Source organism: Psammomys obesus, unplaced genomic scaffold (assembly GCF_907164565.1).
Source record: "Psammomys obesus unplaced genomic scaffold, mPsaObe1.curated_primary_1811, whole genome shotgun sequence".
Lineage (NCBI taxonomy): Eukaryota > Metazoa > Chordata > Mammalia > Rodentia > Muridae > Psammomys > Psammomys obesus.
The window spans coordinates 4,153,661-4,172,093 of NW_026588752.1; the positions used below are offsets into that span (position 1 = coordinate 4,153,661).

Sequence of the window (18,433 nt, forward strand, 5' to 3'; positions counted from 1 at the left end):
GGGGCTTCACCTCGGGGGGGGGGGGGGCACTCAGAAGAGTGGATCATCAGCGGTGAGACCCCGTGTAAGATGATCTCAGTGCTGTTGTTACTCCACAGTGCTCCAAGCCTGCTGCTCTGGAGCGCCCAGGGCACAGCCTTTCCTGCAAAGCGCTTCACACCCACCCACCCACCCGCCCCTCACCCACCCACCCGTCCCTCACCCACCCACCCACCCGTCACCCTTACCCACCCACCCACCCGTCCCTCACCCACCCAATCATCCCTCATCCACCCAGGAATTGTTGAGGAAAGGATTTGAGTGTTTGGGGAAATCTGGAGTTTTATTCAGAGCTGTACCCGGCATCCAGTGAGCTGACAGCCGTAGCAAAGGATACCTCCCTGTTTTCCTTGAGCCCTGTCTAATCACCTAATCACGATCAGGCGGTGCCAGGAGCTCACTATGAAAGATCTCATCCCAGGGTGACTCTGCCTTTACCCACTTCACAGGTGGAGAAAACTGAGGCCAGAGAGGCAAAAGTGTTGTCCACTGTCCCCCACAGCTGAAAAGAGACCGAGTGACGATTCAAACACTAGTCTATCCAGGCTGCCTTCCCTCCTTCCCCCCCCCCCCCAAAAAAAAAAAGTCTTGTTCTTCTCAGGGGAGTCAAGGCTAGCAGATTCTCATGTGTGCTTCTGGAAGTTTTCTATGTACAAAAGCATAACGTACAGGTATTCCTGCCCATGACTCTCAGGGAGCTGCGCCCCTTGCCTGAACCTAGTTTAGGGAGCACGTTTACTTTTAAAACTGTGTGTGTGTGTGTGTGTGTGTGTGTACAAGCATAGGTATGTGCACATGAGCAGGTGCCTGTGGAGTCCAGAGGGCTGCATCAGCTCCCCTGGCGCTGGAGCTACCTGACACGGGTCCTGGGAACTAACAGGGTCCTTTGCAAGATCGGCCTGTTCTTTCAGCTGCTGAGCCCCTCCACCCCACCCCTCACCCCCAGCACCAAGCTCCGTATTTTAAGCCTGTGGAGACAGCAGCTCAACTCAAATCCAGGTCTCTCGATGGTGTGAGCATGGCCCAAGCTGTATGTCCTTTTCCATTCTCAAGCTCTCACCTCCCTACTTGAACTCTGAGCCTTTTGGCTGTCTCTAGAGTCTCTCCAGCATGCCTCTTCCCAGACCAGCTCCCCCCCCCACCCCCACCCCCAACCCAAGGCGGCACTGAGTCCTCTCAGCTGTCTCTTCCGCTCTAACTCCTACCCAGACTCGGTTTTCCATTAGCTAACAAAACACAGGGATTTGCCCCTTGCTGCAGGCCCTGAGCTACTGAGATGCGGGCACAGCTCTGAATGGGACCAAACTCTCGTGGTTCCGTCAGCCTTCTGCCCCTAGCCCTGTCTTACTCCAGGACGTGCTGGCAGAATTATGCAACATTGCTATTCTCGGCCAGAACTAAGCAGCTTTTATGACCCGCAGTGAAGTCTCTATCATGGCAGGCCCGGGGTTATGAACGTTTCGGGGGATGTTTATGTCCTCCCCAGCGGGCCGGGTGGCAGCGGTTGCCCAGCTTCCTGCTTGCTTGAGTTGCCACTGTGTGACAAGCTCTTTGGTGAATTAGCCACGGGAATCCCCTTCTGGGTGCGGGTTGTTATCATTCTTTGACAAAGAAGAAAACTGAGGCAGAGGGTAATAAAGTTTTAACCTCTCAGCCGGGCAGCTGTGGCTCACACCTGTAACCCCAGCGCTCTGGGAGGCAGAAGCAGGCGGATCTCTGTGAGTTTAAGGCTGGCCTGGTCTCCAAAGTGAGTCCAGGACAGCCAAGGCTACACAGAGAAACCCTGTCTCAGAAAACAAAACAAAACATCTCTCAGAGAAGTCTTGACTGGGCATAGGTGCCCACAGGATCCGAATTCAGTCCCACGCTGTGGCTGTGGCCATCGCCAGCCCCGTTGGCCCCACCCTGAGTGTGATTTGTTGACCTTGCAGGGCGCAGGGACCCCATCACCACCTGGAATCTTCCACAAGTGTCTGAGGTTCCACCTGTGAGTTATCAAAAGAGGGGTGTCTTGGCATTGCCCAGATAAACCCTTCAGCCAGGGGGCGCGCCAGGCCCCATGTGCACCATGGGCGCGGTCACGGATCCCGGCTCAGGTGGCCTGGGCGTCCTGGTTCTGGCTACAGGCTGCGCAGCCTCTGCAGTACCAGGCGGTGGGGGCGGTGTCCGGGGACCTAGGGAGCGCGCCAGAAGCCCCGCCCGCAAGGTAAGCGCCACCTTCCCAGGGAGCGGCCCGCAAGCGAGTGGCCGGCGATCGCCCCGCCCTGTTCCTGTAGTGACCCAGAGCCGCGGCCCTCCGCACTCGGGGCTCCGCGCGCCGCCGCCGCCGCCGTCTTTCACCTGCGCCCGCCGCCCGCTTTCGGTGCGCGCCGGGCCGTCGCAGCGTCCCAGGTCCCTCCGTCCCAAGCGCCACCATGCACTCGCTCTTCAGGAAGAAAAACAAAGGCAAATACAGCCCTACGGTGCAGACGCGGAGGTGAGGGAGCGCCCTGGTCTGGGATGAGGGAGACCCAGAGCTGAGCCAGGAGTCGGAGATGCGTGGGACGACGGGCGGAGGTCCCTCTGGAACTGGGAAGTTCTGCCCTGTGGGATGGGACCGGTGAGGGAGCACCAGGAATGACACGAGGGACTCTAGAGCTCCATGATGCGCTACTTTGGGGGCCTAGAGGGTGGGAACTTGAGTAAGGAGACAAGGCGCTGACTGTACCCCCAAACTGTGGGTTGTCCCGAACCTGGAATCTCGGTTGTGACGGGTTGTGTGGCCACCCTAGGTCTCTCGGGGTGAGGTGCTCCCCTGCGGGGCTTGCAGACCGCGCAGGTGCTGCTGGCATAGAGATGGTGGCTCCCAGGGCGGGCCACCTGTCCTGGCTCTTCCCGGCTGCACCTGCGTGCCTGCGCTGGAGCGCTCAGAGGCCGCCACGGGCGCAGGCGCCGCGGGGGCCCACACCGAGACATTCTCGGGCTCTCTAGCCTCCCGCTGGGTGGGGACAGACCCATTTCTCACTGCGTGATTTCTCAGGGGTGTGGCTCCTGGCGCTTCCCCACCCCCTAGCCCCGAAACCGGCCGCGGCTGCTTATCCCTGCGTTCCCAGGGCCGCCCGAGAAGCGAATGACATGTCTTGATGTGTCTGGATGGAGAGACAGCCCACGTCGGTTTTGATAAGCCTAATGTATTCATTCGCTTAATAACCGGTTTAGGGGAGACTGATGAAGTTGCTGAGATTGAGGGAAGGGGTGGATCTCGTGCCTCTGTCTTGACACCCAACTAGGGGAAATGGGGGCGGGGGTCCCTCCAAAGAAATTCAGGCAGATGAGAAGTGACAATGTCACAGCGCATGTGGCTGAGAGGCTCTACACCGAGCTGCGCTCCTCCTCTGGCCCACGAACAGTTCCTCCCTGCTCCCCAGGCTCCACATGGCGGCAAGAGGGAGATTTTGGACCCTCCTCACTGGCTATCTCTGCCTGTTCAACCCAGAACCACCTACTGAGACAGGTGCTCTGGGCACTGCCGTCTGGAGTGTGGCAGGCATGTCCTTCGGCTTTTCGAAACTCTGCTGTCTCATGGTCTCACTGACAGGGCTCTTTGAAGCTCAGGGTTTCTTCCCTTGTTCTGCTGTCCCCTCCCCTCTCCAGCCCGCATCTTTCACAGCACCAGAGACAGGGCAGAGCCCTTCATACTGTTCCTCTGTAGCTGATCCAGCTGGCTGTCAGACCCCGTTGGGGTCCCATCCAGTCCTTGTGCTGCTTTCTTGAGTATTGCACAATCGGACACTCCTTGCCAGTCCCACAAGGGGTCAGGCCCCTGTGGTTCTCAACAGGCAGAGAGTCACACATCCCAGGAGCTGGGCCAGGTCCCACCCCCACAACTCCCAGCCCTCCAGCCCTGAAAGCCTGGGCTTGGATCTAACAGCAAGAGAGCAGAGAAGGGAGCTACAGGCTCTGAGAACCTGGTCATTAGAGTATGGGAGTCCTGCCTTCCTCCTGCTCTAGGCAGCCCCACTTTGTCCTTGCTGGCAGCTTTGGCCATGGACCTCAGCTTAGAGGGTCTCTTGCTTCAGGACAGGGTGAAGCCTCCTTTGGGTTCTTATGGCCTTGTAGTCACCCAGCCCTGAGTAGGGACCAGACACTTCTTTTCATGGTGTCCTAGCCAGGGTGCCCTCTGTCCCCACCCCTTGCTGGAGAACTACCTCCTGACCAAACAGTGGGGTAGGCAGCCTTGTGCCTATTTCTCTCTCTCTCTCTCTCCCTCTCTCTCTCTCTCTCTCTGCCTCTCTTACTGTCTCTCTGTCTCTGTCTCTCTCTCTCTCCCCCTTATTTTCTCTCTTTTTTTTTAAGACAGGCTCTTGCTATATAGTCCAGGTTTGCCTTGAAACCACTGTGCAGCTCAGCCTGTCCTTGAACTCCATCCTCCTGCCTCAGCCTCCCCAGACCTGGGACTACAAGAATCTCTGAGGCAGTGGCTGGTGCTTCGCCATCCCTGTAGCAAGCACAATGGTGGGGTGTGTGTGTGTCCTCGTTGTTCTAAACTGTGGCTGCTGGCCATAGGGAGTGCCTCCTCCTAAGCTATTCCCAAACTCTGAGTTCTCCGTGGTTCCCCGTTGCTGTCTGAGGGAGAATGCGATCCTCGGGGAGGGTGAGTAGGAACTCTGGTCCAGGGAGCAGAAGCCTTGCTGCTCATTCTGGTTTTCTACACTGATGCAAAGCTCTGGGCCTCAGTTTCCCTGCCTGTCAAGGATGAGATGGTCAGCATTTCATCAGTGGAGGGCTGGAGAAACAAAGTCCCAGCACACCAGCAGTCCCCATGCACCCAACGCAACCCACAAAAGGATAGTGCCTTTCCAACTCAGGGGACACAGCAGCCCCGAGCCAGGACCTTTACACCCAGGCAGCCAAGGGCTTGGGCAGCACAAGTCCCCGTCAAGGAACAGAGAGGCGCCCTCCCTGTTTGCCTGCCTTTTAGCAGGTGACATGGGTTGAGGGGTTCTGAGCAGGGTGTGAACCCCGCTGCTCCCGTCACCCTGGTTCCTAATAACAGGTGTGGATATTGGCATTCACCCCTGAGCTAATGACAGGGTCAGGCTTGGTGGCACAGGTCACTGAGGAGAGCATCTAGACTAACAGGGAGGCACTGAAGGTGCACACTCCCACCCTGACAAAACTTGCACGGCCAGGGGGTTCTTGACCCAGCCACTTTCTCACCCAGGGTGGGGATGACAGAGTGTCTGCCTGTGAGTGCTGGCTAAGGAGGAAATGAAATAATCCAGAGAAAAGGGTGAGAGCCATAGACCCATCAGCATGGAGTGGTGGTGGCGGCGGCGGCGGCGGCGATGATGATGGTGCAACAAATGCAGGGGCTGCGTGGCTGGGGCTGTAGCTCAGTTGGTAGAGTGCTTCCCGGCATGCAGGAGGCCCTAGGTTTGAGTCCCAGAACTGTATGAAAGCAGGCATGGCAGCACATGCCTGTCATCCCAGCACTTGGGATGTGGAAGCAAGAGGGTCAGAGGGTCCTGTTTACATAGAGGGTTTGAAGCCAGCCTAAGCTCTGTGAGACCCCGTGTGAAAACAAGCTTATGGACACCAAGGATGTACTCACTGTAAACCCAGGAACAAGCCATGGGTGGAGCGAAACCGAGGGGGACCTTGACCACTCCCTGCGCTCAGTTGCTGACGTCACACAAGGGAGATAAGATGAGGTTAAGCTTAAACACGGGTGTAGTCATGGGATGGATCGGGATGGGTCTCCAGCCCACCATTCTTCATTCTGGAATGATGTGCACGAGGCTGTCAGGTCAGAGTGCTTTCAGATCAGGGAAGGATTCCTGGGAAAGGTCTGAGTGGAGCACTTAAGGAATCCAAAGACAAAACCTTGGATTGCTGTGACTTCCAGGCCAGCCCAGGCGACATAGTGAGTTTCAGGCCAACCAGGGCGACATACAGAGACCTTGTCTAAAAAATTAAATAGAACTGATCTCACATCCAACTCCAGTCATGCCCCCCCCCACCCCCTGCCACCGACGCTGTCATAGTAGAGAGGCGGTGGTGGCGGGGGTGTGAGCTGGCCACCCCGAACTCAGTGTGCCAAGGGGTGGATGCTGGCGCTCAGGTTGCTTCCTCCTTTTCCTTCAGTCTGGGGCCCCAGCCCGTGAGATGATGCCGCCTGTTATTTAGGGTGGGACTGGCCACCTCAGTTGAGCTAGTCTAGGCACTCCCTGGCAGACATGCCCAGAAGTTTGTCTCTAAAATGACTCTAGATCTTATCTAGTTGACAGTCAACCATAACCAGCACTAACGGCCCTGCCTCACTGGGAGGATCCTGTGAGGAGAGAGGGGACTGGCAGGAAGCATCGCAGGCTCCCTAACCATCTCGGTGGCTAAGAGCAGTGTTTGCTGTTCACCAGGCATGAGTTCAAGCCCTGGCTGTGCATCTGCTGAGCTGTGTGACCTTGAGGAGATCACCCAGCTCTGGAGCAGTCTCAGAGGAAGGAGCCATCCCACACTGCTGAGAGGGGCATGGTCCTAAGTCTAGAAGCCTGCTAGGCAACAGACTCAAGAGGGCTCTGCATGTACCCACTGATGAGTGACAGCTGGAAGGAGAACGCTTGAGGGAGGGCCTGTCAGTGAAGCACGCCACCTCCCAGTACCTGGGTGTCTTAGGCAGAGTAAACTGACCATGACTCCCCTGCACCTGCCAAGGGCTCCATGGCTGGGATATGGTACCATGTCGATCTGACTACATATACACCAGATGGGCTGGGTCCCACTTCCCACAGGTGAACACCCTGGGCTCATGAGAGGCCTATGCTGGGGCCCAGGTTCCTGTGGAGGAACCCCCATGCCTGAGGCTGGTGGCAGCCCAGTCCAGGGACTCTGCAGCCCGATGGTGGAATGTTGACTCCAGCCCTACAGCCTTTGCTACTATGCCCTTCCCTGTTTAAGGAGGTGCAGAGTTGGTGGGAGTGGGGGAGTGTTTAGGCAGGGTTTTAACTTACTATGCAGTGTAAGGTAGCCTTGAACTCACTATATATCCCAGGCTGGCTTCAAACTCATTCTGTAGCCCAGGCTGACCCTCAATGAACTAAGTAGCCCAGATTAGCTTTGAACTCATGGTTGTTATTCTGCCTAAGCTTCCCATGTGTTGGGATTGCCTTACACCGTGCCCTGGTCTGGCCAGCTCTGTGTGAGGAAGATGTTGACAAATGAAGAGATCTAGAACAGAGCTGGGCTCGGCCTATGGAAAGCAGTGCTAATGACAATAGTGCACAGGCACTGACATTGGCAGCTTTGGGGGAGAGGGAGTTTGGGGGAAACATGGCTCGGTTAACACCCCCTAAGTGTCAGTTACCACCCAAAGCTGAGGGAATAGGAGTCAGGCTCTCCCAGGGTGCAGCAAGCCCCTTCAGGCAGCGTGGGATCTCGCTGGCACCCACTGTCCCTCCTGCCTGCCTCAGCCTGTCCAGGCAGCGGAAGAGGGACCTGGCCTCAGGGCTTTGTTCTTTCTGCCTTTGTAGGCTCAGCCTCCTAAGCCTGAGAGGCCTCCTGCTGCCCCATTCTCCCTTAAATGGGTCCCCATTACTGCTGCCTCCAGAACTCACAGCCCAAAGGGCTTCTTGGGCCCTGAATGCCTGGCCCTTTGCCATTCTTGTTTTAACTCCATCTCCCTGAAGTAGGCACGGCCACTGCTACATGCGATGACAGTGTTCCCGACTGTTTAGCTCTTCTGGGACACTGGCAAACGCCGCCCTGCATAGTCTGAGTGCCTATTCTGTCTCCATGCTGTTCCTAGCCAGGCACAAGGCCTTTGCCCAGTCTGTGCCTCCTGCCTGAAGTGTCCTTTCCCCTTCTCCCTGATTTACCTGGGTTCCCAGGGGAGTCCTCCCTCTCTCTACTGAGACACATGAACCCACCACCTAACCCATTATCTTACCTAAGCCAGCCTTAACTCAGAGTCATTGGGTTTGTGTGCTAGCCCACCAGACCATGAGTGAAAGAGTGGGGGCAGCCAGCAGATCAGAGGCTAGGGAATGGAGAAGGTAAACAGAAGTGGGAGAGAGCTCTCTCTGGAGCCTGAGCAGTGTGGCCCTGCCCCCATCCAGTCTCTGTCCTAGAGACAGAGTACACAACAGGTAACAATGAAGGGCACTAGGTACTTAACTATAGGAAGGAGGGGGAGATGCGGGCATCTAAGCAGAGCCCGAGGCGCAGCTGGAGATGGGCCGATAAAGATCATTTCAGAGGGGATTTGACATACTCTGTACCTCACTGGGTCCTGCTGAGCAGGCAAAGCAAGTGGATGAAAGGCGAGAGAGGACGTGAGTAGGTTTTAAAAATGTACAAACAGCAGTCAGGTGCGCGGATGTAGGCCTGTAATCCCAGCCCTGAGGAGACTAAGTAAGGCATGACGATTATGAGTTCAGGGCCAATCCAAGTCACATAGTAAGATCTTATCTCAAAACAAAACAAAAGCAATTACCAACAGCAACAAAAAATGGGGGGGGAGTAATTTTTTGACAACTTTTGGATGTAGAAAACCAAATGTTAAATTAAAATATAAATGGGGTGGAGGTGGGGCTGGGGGAGGCCCAGCGGTTAAGAGCACGTGTTGCTCTTACAGAAGACCTGGGCTTAGTTCTCAGTACCACATGGTGGTTCACAGCTTTATGCAACTCCAGTTCCAAGTGGTCCAATGCCTGTTTCTGATAAGCAACTTATTGTGTGGAGATGTACATGCAGGGAAAACATCCACACACATAAAAAAATGGTAAAAACGTAAAAATAAATATAATTATATACTCCTGCCAGGGGGGCTGGAAAGGTAATTCATATAAATGGCCTTTTATTTCTTTTTAAAGAAAATCTGAAGTGACTATGGCCACAAATGGACATCCACTAAGTCCTAGTAACAGGCACAGGGATAACCACTTCTTTTTGGTACTGTTTTGCTAGCTCAGCTGGGTCATGATGACTTATCTCTAACTCAGAGTGACATTCTAATGCCCAGAGGCACTATGGTTAGGGTGAGCACTGTAAGTACCACGGGACCTTCAAGACCAGATTCGTGACTTGACCTTTGTGTGTCTGTAATGAGAACTGAAGGCCTGGAAGCCAGGAGGTAGGCGGCTTTCCCTGGGCAAAAACAATTTAGGCATCAAAAATAGAGCAGGAATTACTACCCCAGCAACCCACTCAGTGTAGGATTAACTTCCCCAGGATTAATAACTGGGTGTGGGGGGGACTGACTGTCTAATTACCACAGAAGTTTCTAGTAGGGAAAGTATCAGTCAATTGACTAATCAATCTGGTGTTTATTGAACACCACCTGTATGTGGCTTCCTCTTAAGAATTTCTTCTGGTGGAGACTTGGCATTTTTCCTCATCCCTGTTACTTAGCTTTAACAGTTGCTATGCTTCATTTCCTTGTTCTCAGTCCTGGCTGTATCTCAGAATACCTTGAGGAGATCCACCTAGGGTATCTCTTATCTCAGACTAATTAAATCAGAACCTTTAGAGGCAATTGCCTCTGTTCTTAGGCTGTGCAGTCAAGAGTAACTGCAGGAGTGATGCTGATGTCATGCTCTGTCCTGTGTTTGGGGGTGTACATTATACTTCCCCTCTCAGTGGCAGCTTCCTGGAATGTCACCTTATGCTTATCTTTCCTGTATCACTTAGTTTCAGGTATATCTCAAAATATCATACAGTCTAGGTCTGGTGGTACATATCTTTAATCCCAATTTTTCTTTCCTTTTTTTTTTTTAAGATTTATTTATTTATTTATTTATTATGTGTACAGTACTCTGCCTGCGTGTACTTCTGCACATCAGAAGAGGGCACCAGATCTCATTATAGATGGTTGTGAGCCACCATATGGTTGCTGGGAATTGGACTCAGGACCTTTAGGAAGAGCAGCTGGTACACTTAACCTCTGAGCCATCTGTCCAGTCCCTTTAATCCCAGTTCTTGAAAGGCAGAGATAAGTAGAATTCTGAGAGTTCCAGGCCAGCCTGGGAGAGATATCTTTGGACAGACATGGTCTCATGTAGCCCAGGCTGGCTTTACAGTTGCTATGTAGGTAAAGATTATTTTGGACTCCTGATCCTCCTTCCTCCATCTTCCAAATTCTGAGATTGGAAGCATGAACCACCATGCCCAAGTTATGAGGTGCTGAGAATTGAAACCAAGTTTGTGCAAGCTAGGCAAGCACTCTGCCAATTTGAACTAGATCCCCAGCCCCTTAATTGGAGAGTTTAACTCATTTATGTGTATTGTAGTGACCAATGTGTTTGGACCCACTCTGCTGCATTGTCATTTATAGTGCTTCCTTTTTTCGTTTCTTTGTTCTTTGCTCACCTTTTTAATTAGATTGAGTTATGTTTTCCAAAATTAAATTTAGATCGTAAGAGCACCTGTAGTCCTAGCACTGAAGAGGTTGAAACAGGAGGATTGCAAATTCAAAATCAGCCTGGTCTACAATAGTAAGACTCTAGTTTCTTTAAACAAACAAACAAACAAACAAACAAAAATTAAGTTGGATTATGAGGCCTGAATAGGACTAATAAGGCTGAAAATACATGGCTTAGGTAATCTTCCAAATTATAATCACTGAGGTGTTTTCTTAACCCTCCCTATTAACCTATAAAGTTTAAGACAATAAAGACGTGCTCATCTTTAGGCTGGGCCCTGCTGTAACCCTTAATTCCAGGGCTTGCATAAGTTTAGGGCTTAGGATATAAGAATTAAATGAACCAGGCATTTTATGGTCTGTCAACAGCTCATATCTCCTGGGGCTTATGGTCAAAGTTCTGTTCCTAGGGTCTGTGACATGGGAAGGGAGATGGCAAGGAGTTGATGCCCAGGAGTGAAATGTATTGAGCTCTTGTTGAATGTCTGGGGAGTACATGCTGGGCTGCTGTAGTTATTGTTGTAGACACTGACCAATGTAGGTGCATAGGAAGACTCTGTCTCAAAAAAAAACAGTTAATAACAACAATAACAATTCATTAACAAACAAACAAACAGAAAACCACAAAGCAATTTTCTTTGGTCCCTCTTGGCTGTAGACACACAGATGTTAAGAGAATCCATGAGACCTGCTTTGAGCTCAGCGTTCCACCTCCATGTGAGCCAATAACATCCATCTTGGCAGGTGGCCAGAGGGTCAGAGAGGGAGTCTGTGTCATCACTGGGTGGGGTGTGTGGCCTGGGTTCCTGCGATGCTGGTTCGTTGCACTTGAAAGTCCTGTTCGGAGGGACAGGTGGGGAGTCCCTTGTTGTCACATCTAAGAGAATGACTCAGCCTCAGTTTACCATCACTGATTGTCACCTTGCCTGTTACCCGGGATTAATTGTACTGACCAAGATGCCAGCAAGGTGTCAATTACCTTGTCACTCCTGGTAGTGAACGTGTCACCCTTCTCTCCCTAGTGTCTCATGTCACTTTGTCTGGGGTGGGTGGGTGTGGCTTAGCATTGATGTCCCCTTTGGACTGGGGAGGTTGCTTTGGAGCCTGGATGCTTAGATTCAAATCCTGACACCTCAGTTTCTTAGCTGTGTGACCCTGGACAAGTTTCTTCAATGTGCCGTGCCTTAGTTAATACCATCTGGAAAAGAGGATAGAAGTCACTGACGCTCTATGAAGTATCTGCTCATTTCAGCACCTGCTGATGGAGCCCAGACATATGCAAGGCCTGAAATCGAGGGTCACAGAAGAGTAGTGTGTGCTGGAACACCCTTGTAATTTCAGCAATAGGGAGGCTGAGGCAGGAGGAGCATCAGCTCATGGCCAAGCTGAGCTACACAATGAGACTCTGTCTCAAAAATTAAACCCCCCAAAACAAAACAAAAAAACCAACCCCTCCAACAAAATGAAACTCAGAAGAGTACTGAGGAGGTGACTCCACTGGTGAAGTCTTTGTCTCGCGAGTGTTGAGGACCTGAGTTCAGTCCCTGGGGCACGTGGTAAAAGCTGGCCGTGGTGTCCTGCTTCAGTGGTCCCAATGGTGGGGGGCATAAGGTGGAGACAGTTAATTCCTGGAGTCAGGCTAGCCAGCTAGCCTGGAGTGCTCAGTGAAGTTCCAGGCTACGTATGACTGGCCCCGTTTTAAATACCAGACAGACGGCAGCTGAGAAACAACAGCTCGGGTTGTCCGCCGACCTCCTCGAAGACACGTGGGCATACTCACACCCGCGTACACGTATACAGAAACACACACACACACACTGAAGAGCAATGTGCAAAAGGGAGGCTGGCTATAGGGTTCAGGGATTGATTACTTGGTCACTTGCCACCAAGTCTGATGACCTAAGTTTGCTCCTTAGGACCTACATAGTGGAAAGAGAACCATTTCCCTTGAGTTGTCCTCTGACCTCCGTACATGCACGCCTATCTGTACCTATCTGTACACATACACACAAAATAACTAAAATGTAATTAAAAAAAGAAAGAAAGAAAAGGAGCCCAGCTCCAGTAACTCTACAGCGCCACCCTTCCCGGGTCCTCAGACTTTCATAAGCAACATAAGGCTGAGCGGGCAAAGTGGACGCAGTGTGTGCTCTGTGTCCAGCCCCTGACATTGCAGTCATGCTCTGAGTCCCAACTAGTGGAGACCTGGTTGGGGGCTCCACCACCCCCAGGTCAGCCGCTACCACACCTGACGGCCCTCGGAGCCACTGAGCCCACTCCTGGTTCCGGAGAGACCTAGGCTGGCTGTGCCTCTGGCAGGCGGCTCTGGGAGGGCGAGCAGTTCCCCAGGAGCGCACACTCCCACGTTCCGGGCATTCCTGCACACGCCCCACACTCACCGAGACAACATTAACCTCAGAAGGGAGGCACTGAGGCTGGACCAAGGGAGACTGAGTCGAGTGGCTGTGGTGAGAATGGAGTGTCACACCCCCGCAGCAGGGCCCCACCTCTACGCAAGGAGGAGACACCGAAAGGAGAGGCCGGTGGCAAAGACATGCTGGTCAGGCAGGGACAGCTCGGTGGAGGTGGCTGCAGAGGGCGGGCCTCTCCGGGGCCACCGGGTAGCAGTTGGCTTTCAGAGGGTCTGCTCTGGGAAAAGGGCTGTTTGCCCAGCTTGGGGACAAGCCAAGTCCCCAGCTCTGCCCTGGCGCTGGGATCCTTGATGCTGCAGCTGGTGCAGCTACATCTTCATGCACTGACCCTCTGCACTCCGGCCTGGGCTCGCTAGGCAAGACTGAAGCCCTGGATCCTCTGGGAGTAAGGTTGTCAGGGAGCTGGCAGCAATGCCTACCCAGTGTGTGTGTGTGTTGGGGGGGACCCCAGGGAGCATATACCTGACTTTATTAAGGGTCCATAGGTACCAGACCCTGAGCTGAGGCATACATGAAGCTCACCTGCTTCATCCCAGTGCTACACAAAAGTCCCAGAACCTCCCGGAATCAGGCCCCACTTCCAGGCCACGTGACTTCCATGTCAGGCTCGGGAGACTTTATATGAAAGCGTGTGAGTGGTCTCTGGTGGTATAGGCTTTCTCCCCTAGCTATTCCCATGCTACAGGACAACTAAGACTCAGAGAAACCATGTCACTGACAATAAGAAGGGAGGAACCCAGGCTTAATGAACAGCAATGCTGCCCTTCTCTCCTACCTCCACCCACCGGGGACCCCTGCATAAAATTACAGTTGTTCAGGGGCCAAGCAGGACAGGAGTCAGGCTCTCTCAACACACCTGTGTTTCTTCTTACGCAAGCAGTGTTTGTGTCTGTGTGTGCCCAATGGCTGTCCCTGATCCTGGCTCTTCTGATGGGTGTCTTTGCTGGTACCGACATGACTACAGGGTGTCCTGGCCATGCTGGGGAATCACACAGCACACGGCTCAAACTCCAGTTTCCCACTTTGCAAGTAGTCTCAGAGCCACTGAGTCCCCAGCGTAGAGCAGGCAGAGCTGTAGTTCCTAACCTCTAACTGCCAGCAACAGAGACAGGACCAGTCTATGGCTCTCTGCCCTGCCCCCTGGGTCTCTCTGCTCCAGATACATCCTAGGGACACAAAGAGATACCTGTTTCTGTTTGCAGAAAGCTCTTGTCGGTTCCTCATGTTCTTAGACACAGCCCTAGAGCTCTGTCTTGGTTAGAATTACTGCAGTGATGAAATACACTACCAAAGTGACTTGCAGAGGAAAAGGTTTATTTGGCTTACACTTTCACATTGTACTTCTTCATGAAGGAAATCAGGACAGGAACTCAAACTGGGAATCTGGAGGCAGGAGCTGATGCAGAGGCCACGTGCTGCTTACTGGCTTGCTCTTTGTGGCTTGCTCAGCCTGCTTCCTTATAGAATCCAGGACCACCAGCCCAGGGATGGCACCACCCACAATGGGCTGAGCCCTCTCCCCTTGATCACTAATTGGAAAACTGCCCCACAGCCTGATCTTATGGAAGCACTTTCTTAATTGAGGGTCCCTCCTCTCAGATGACATAATTAGCCAAGCACAGGCTCCAAGGAGGCACCCAGCAGCCTCCCAGCAAGCTTGGCCACACTTCCTCATGCTAGGAGAAAGAAGAGGAGACACAAGAGAACCCCACTCGAATTGCAAGATTCTCAGTAGGCAGTCCCAACCCACAGCCAGGCCTGGGCTGAAAGGCCATTTCTGGGGTCTTTGAAGTCCTAGAACCTATCCTAGTCCTGTTCCTTTACGCTTTGTAAAGTCACAGCCAAGACTGTGAGGTGGCATTTCTAAGGCCTCAGCATGACCTCCCTAACTGCTGTAGGTGGGAATCTGCTGGGTCTCACTTAGCCCCTCTCAGTTTTCTGGAAATCCCAAAAACATAGAAAGAGCCATGTCCCTTTAACTTCTCCAGCTTCTTCCTTGATGTCTTTCCAGGTCCCAGGGTCCTTTGCTCCCTTCTGTCTGATGTCAAGGAAGTTCCCATCTGGACATGTGTGTTGGCTAGGCTGTGGGACAGAGATCATGGGGTCACTGGGCAGGAGTCCCAAAAGTGGCATGGTGCTGTCTTTGGTGATAAGTAATGGGTATCAGGACCCCCTGCTGAGTCCTACCTTGGCCTTGTGAACCTGGCTTCCAGGACTAGCATGTCAGCAATCAAGCCCCCTCTTCCACAAGAGAGGAGGGTCCCTCCTCAAGAAGCCACAAACAGTGTGGGGACAGGGTCAGCCTCAGTTCCATTTTTAATAGCAGCTCTAGAGGGAGGGACAGTGCAGAGAACCAGTGACCCCAAGGACATTATTACTGCTGAGCCCCACTGAAGGGTCAAGCCACCCACAAGCCACCGGGAGCATGTTGGGTGGCCCCTGTGTGGTCAGACAGACAACAGTATCCCACTGAGGAGCGTAAATGATCACAGATCTGCCGTTAGATGCTGCTCTGAAACCCCACCTCAATCCTTGAGCCCCATAAATGTCTTTGAAACTCAATTCAGATGTCAGCTACAACCCTTAATTAAGCAGCAGGATGTATTAATTCCATTGTAGGGATGATGAAACTGAAGGCTATCAGATGAACAATTTGCTGGGTGTAATAATACCGGTCTGTCACCACAGCTTGTGGGGAAGCGGAAGCAAGGGGATCAAAAGTTCAAGCCTTGCTTGAATGCAGAGTAAGTTCAAGGCTAGCCTGTGTGACCCAAATAACACACACACACACACACAAAAAAAAAAAAAAAAGGGCTGTGACTTTAGCTCAGGGGACGGCACTTGCCTAGGATGTTTAAGGACTCGGGTTCAACCCTCAGCACAATTGTTGGTACAACCAGGTCTGGTTCCAAACACAGGTCTTTCCCCTCCACAGCCGTCTCCCATGTGTGCTGCCTATGTAATGGGCTGATGGGGTTGATGGCATCTGAGACACCCTCAGATGGCAATGTCCACTAACTGCCCTGACCACTCACACCCCACTAACTTCTGGGCAGTGAAGTGAAGCTTGTCCCGGCCTTTCAGCGGCGCTAACAGCCCTGCTGTTCTCTGGGGTGGGTGGCTGGGAGTGCTTCAGTTTCTCTGCTCCAACCTGCTGGTTGCCAACCGAGGGTGTGACAGGAGTGGGATGAGGGTGGAGGGAGGAACTGTATCTTAGCCTCCATCAAGGCCACCAAGAGCAGATGCCCAGCGTGGTTCATCAGCGAGATGAAAAGCCCGACCTGCCAGGCCTGTTCCCACACCCCTCCCTGTGGGTTCTGCTCCACCCCACATTCCTGTGCTCCTGGCATGGAACTCTGCAGCTCTCACAGGAACACACTCGGTCATCTCTCTCTTACTCAGACCCCAAGCCCAAAGAGCTAAAGCACAGAACGTTCCAGACTCAAGTCTCATCTCTTTTCTGTACAGCAGGACAAATAATGCTGTCCTGGAGTGATGATGCATCGGTTGAGAGCCCCGACTGGTCTCAGAGGACCTGGGTCAGATCCCAAGAACCTCAGGGAGGCACACAACAGTTTATATCTCCAGTTCAGAGGATCTGACACCATCTTCTGGCCTCCATGGGCTCTGCACACACATGGTGCCCAGATATACATGAAGGCAAAACATGGATGCACATAAATAAATTTCAAAAAAAAAAAAAATAATGCCGTTTATTTTAGAGGAAGCAGGATTCCCGAGCAGAGTCATACATACAAGAGCCCGCTCAGCGCTGGGTGGAGACGGTCAGCCTCTGGAAGCATTCACTGGCATCTTCCAGGTAACTGGGGTTATCCGGCCCTGAGAACAAACATACAATCCCAGCACCTGAGGCGCCTCTCCAGGAAGAGTTCAAGGTCAGGCCGGGTCATGAAGCCATTTGGGCTCAGCATGCTCTGTCTTTTGCTCTCACGGCTGCTGCCACTGCTGGCCACTGACCTGGTATTCCTGCCTCTTACGGTTGTCAGGGCCACTGATGGTGCCTTCAACTTGTGGCTTCTGCTGCTCAGCCTGGCCTCACCTCTCAGCCCTACAGGGCCAAGGAGGAAGGGGACAGGCAACACAGGAGGGTGGCTCTCAAGAAGGCCCGAGTGAGCCTGCTTAGGTGGCCAGAGGTTCATTAACCCCAGCCTCTCACATGTAAATAAAGGTGGTGTTTGCACCAATCACAGCAGCCCCTCTGCTAGGCCATCCAGAAGCGCTTTCCCTCTACCTGGGTAGACAAGGTTTCAGGTCAGCTCCAGGTCACTGAGATAACAACTGTGCAAACCGTCAGGGCTGGAGCGTTTGGCTTTGATCAATGGGTGGCTTTCTAAAGGTGTCTACGGAGTGTTCTGGTCAGCTGGTGCTGGCATGAGGGCCATTCCTCTGGCTGTTTGACTGAGAGTATTTTTGCTCAGGGCAGCCAGCCAGCGTCCACCAACTGCCAATCAGGGAGTCACATCGCACTGCCCCACAAACCTTTGCTTCTTTACAGGGAAAATAAACACCAGCCATGCTTACAATATAAACTTAGTTTACCACTAACACTAGTGGTGACTTTAACAGAGTTTGACAATGCTCAGCACCTGCCTGGGGCCCCAGGGAGAAGTAGGTGCTTTCATCTGTCTCGACCCAAACCCTCAAATGGAAGGATCTCTTGGTTTCAGAGGTTTAAAGCCAAACGTAGACAACAGAGAGAGTCCCCACTCCCACCCCATATTCATGGCCGCCTCAGCCACACCCCAGGCTCCCTCTCATTATTCTTTTTATCTGTTGTTGATTTTTTTTTTTTTTTCTGAGACATAGTCTCACACTGTAGAATTCGCTATGTAGCCAGGAAATTCTGATTCAAGCTGGCCTTGAACTCTCAATAATCCCTGAGCCTCAGCCTCTGGGAACAGATGTGTGCCACTATGCCCAGCTGGCCAGTAAGGAGCACTTATGAGACAAAATGTACTAACTCTGCAATTCACTCACCTAGTGCATGCAATTCACGAGGTTTGGTATGCTCACCCATGTGTGCAGTCAACGACACAGGTAATTCCAGAACATTATATCAACTTCACAGCACCCCCCCACACACACACACACACACCATCCTTAGCACTCCTGAGCCCTCTGCTGGCTCAGTCCCACCTCATCTAATCTGCTTTCAACTCCTGGGGAACCCCTCCACTTTGACATCTCACATCAGTGTGTCCTGGCACTCTCTGATCCCTCACACCAGGCATCTATGCCTGTTCATCCTTATTGTCCCAGTGCCCAAGCTTCTCCATGTTTTGGATGGACTACATTTTACTCATTGGTTGGTAGTCATTGAATTACATTGGACAGACAGAAGCCACATTAATTGTCTTTTGGGTTTAGACCCAGGAGAGAGGACTCATTAGGTTGAATGGCAAGTCTACATTCATCGGCTGGTTTATTTACTTATTTGCTCACTTTGAGACAAGGTCTCACTGTGTAACCCTGGCTGTCTTAGACTTGCTTTGTAGACCAGGATGGGTTTTTTTTTTTTTTTTTTTTTTTTTTTTTTTTTTTTTTT

The 18,433-nt window shown here is 52.5% G+C and overlaps 1 protein-coding gene across 2 annotated transcripts in view; it reads left to right on the forward strand.

Moving 5' to 3' along the window:
- Window positions 1-2,335: 2,335 nt before the first annotated feature.
- Ppl (periplakin) overlaps window positions 2,336-18,433 on the forward strand; it is a 47,354-nt gene continuing 31,256 nt past the window's right edge. The window contains exon 1 of one of the 2 annotated variants that reach the window (XM_055604738.1): window positions 2,336-2,515. In XM_055604738.1, the coding sequence (XP_055460713.1) occupies window positions 2,454-2,515 (62 nt within the window). In that variant the 5' untranslated portion in view covers window positions 2,336-2,453. The remainder of the gene's footprint in view (window positions 2,516-18,433) is intronic. The other variant, XM_055604737.1, reaches the window with a different exon arrangement.